General features: G+C 35.1%; 1 protein-coding gene across 1 annotated transcript in view; it reads right to left on the bottom strand.

The window, feature by feature from the left end:
- Positions 1-844: 844 nt before the first annotated feature.
- The window catches only part of LOC106464303 (calmodulin-A-like), a 14,805-nt gene continuing 13,611 nt past the window's right edge, over positions 845-2,038 (bottom strand). The window contains exon 5 of the mRNA XM_022391996.1: positions 845-1,690. Within this exon, the coding sequence (XP_022247704.1) occupies positions 1,659-1,690 (32 nt within the window). The 3' untranslated portion in view covers positions 845-1,658. The remainder of the gene's footprint in view (positions 1,691-2,038) is intronic.

Raw genomic sequence — 2,038 nt, 5'->3', positions numbered from 1 at the left:
CAACAATACTAACTCATTGATAAGCATGAGTGTTTATAAAATGCAAAAAGTTAGGGTTTGATCCCTGCAGTCAGAATAGTTTCTGTTATAAATTGGCGAAGTCTTGCGTGTACTAACAAACCATATTACTGTGTACCCCCAAAACACACACACACACACAACAAAATCATGGTTCATAACTGATTCACCTGTTTAGCTTTCTCACTTAGCAGTAGAAACCACTTATTAACACAGTGACAGTTTTCCAAGATTTTTTTCTTTGGATGTAAATTTATTTTTAGTTAAATACAAAGTTCCAAACAATTTCAGAATTTGCTTCAGTCAAATTTTTTTAAACAGTCAGGAAAACTCTCTACAGGCACTTGACATGTTTCGTTTCGGGGAAGAACAAACAGCCTTGATAATGCTAATCTGTCGTGGGAACCACAATAAATCAAGATGGTGAATGGCGCGTAGAAACATTTTTATTTTGTCTTGAATACTTTCAAACTTACCGTTGAATCAGTAGGGGTCGTTGTATAAATACGTAATGCAAGTAGATTTCGATTGGATGTACTTTTTTTAATCTGTATTGTATCGTATGTATTTGCAGTCAGCTCATTGATTTTATCTAAGCTTTGAAAGTATGCTGCGCTCTGTATTTCCTTAACCAGGAGTCGGCAACCCGTGGTTCGCGAGGACACCTGCCGCATACGGCTAGTTGCGTAATTATATGTGACTCATTTGTCATAATTTAAAAAAAGACTCAATCCGACATACAGATGAAATGATAGTATCAGATTTGCTTTATTTCTTGTAACGCTTTTTTTATTTATTTATAATAAAAGATACAGGATACAGTTGCATTTCACACACCCCCTTCTATTTTACATTCAAATTACAAAGCCTTTATTGTCAACACAACCAATTTGAATTTAAATGTGAAATGTAGGCAGATGTGCCAAGACCTCATTAGGCGTTTTAAAGTGTAACATAACGTTAGGCCTAATTCACGTTGCGGTTCATGAAATGTTTTGATCTTAAAAAAAAAAACAAAAAGAAGTTCTTTGAAGGGTTGCTGATACATGTCCTAAACGCACTATCTAAAGTGTTATTATAACAAAGAGTGTTGTCCTGCGTGAAATCTAAAACCAGTTATTTGTGTCTGAAGTTTCTTGTCGTTTTGATTGTGTTGATACTCTGGTGGCATTTTTTAAAATTCAATAATCTTTATTGTTCTTCAGTAACAAAAACATTTGACACATGAATTGTTGAGAAAGCAGCACCGAACCATAAGTTTCACTAATTTAAGACTTTCCTAAAAGCACCCGGATGATGAATATTACAAATTGCCAAACATCCAAATGTAAATATGGTGATTGTTTAATTAAACTGTATTTTTTAAATTCACTTTATTTTAGTAAAAACACTAAATTATTTAAAAATTATTTATTTCTCACAAGCACTGGTATTTGTGTCTATAAGTGAATTCCAAAAGTAGAACAATCACCGGGCTCAAAAATGGCTAGAATATCACAAGAGGATCCTGGGTGAAAATATTTTTATCTTTTGAACGACGTCCACTCGCAGCAAAAGTTGTGATCACATAATGAAAATAGTTGTTTGCATAGTTCTTCAAAATATTTCCAACACGTGCAGATGTGATTTTAGGACAAATTTCACTTTGATGAAGTCAAAATCGTCACGAACTCTAGAAAAAGAAAGAAACTAATAAATACAGACTTGCAAGTGTGACTAGGAAGTTTGAGCAGCAGTTTGCCCACAGTCTAGGCTCTGAACCTGCTTTTACGAAGTTTAGTCACTTGCATGAGTTTTAGATTCCGCCATACTGGTTTTAGTTTTTCATTCCATATGACATCGAAACACTTTTGCATCAGGAGAACTTGATGCTAACCGTAGATGTAAAACGAGATTGTACCAATATATTACTCGATTCGCAATCTGCGGGTCGCGGGTTCGAATCCCCGTCCCACCAAACATGCTCGTCCTTTCAGCCGTGAGGGCGTTATAAAGTGACGGTCAATCCCACTATTCGTTG

Source organism: Limulus polyphemus, unplaced genomic scaffold (assembly GCF_000517525.1).
Source record: "Limulus polyphemus unplaced genomic scaffold, Limulus_polyphemus-2.1.2 Scaffold1615, whole genome shotgun sequence".
Classification (NCBI taxonomy): domain Eukaryota; kingdom Metazoa; phylum Arthropoda; class Merostomata; order Xiphosura; family Limulidae; genus Limulus; species Limulus polyphemus.
The sequence above is the reverse complement of the archived record's forward strand: the minus strand, read 5'-3'. Positions and strand labels throughout refer to the sequence as shown.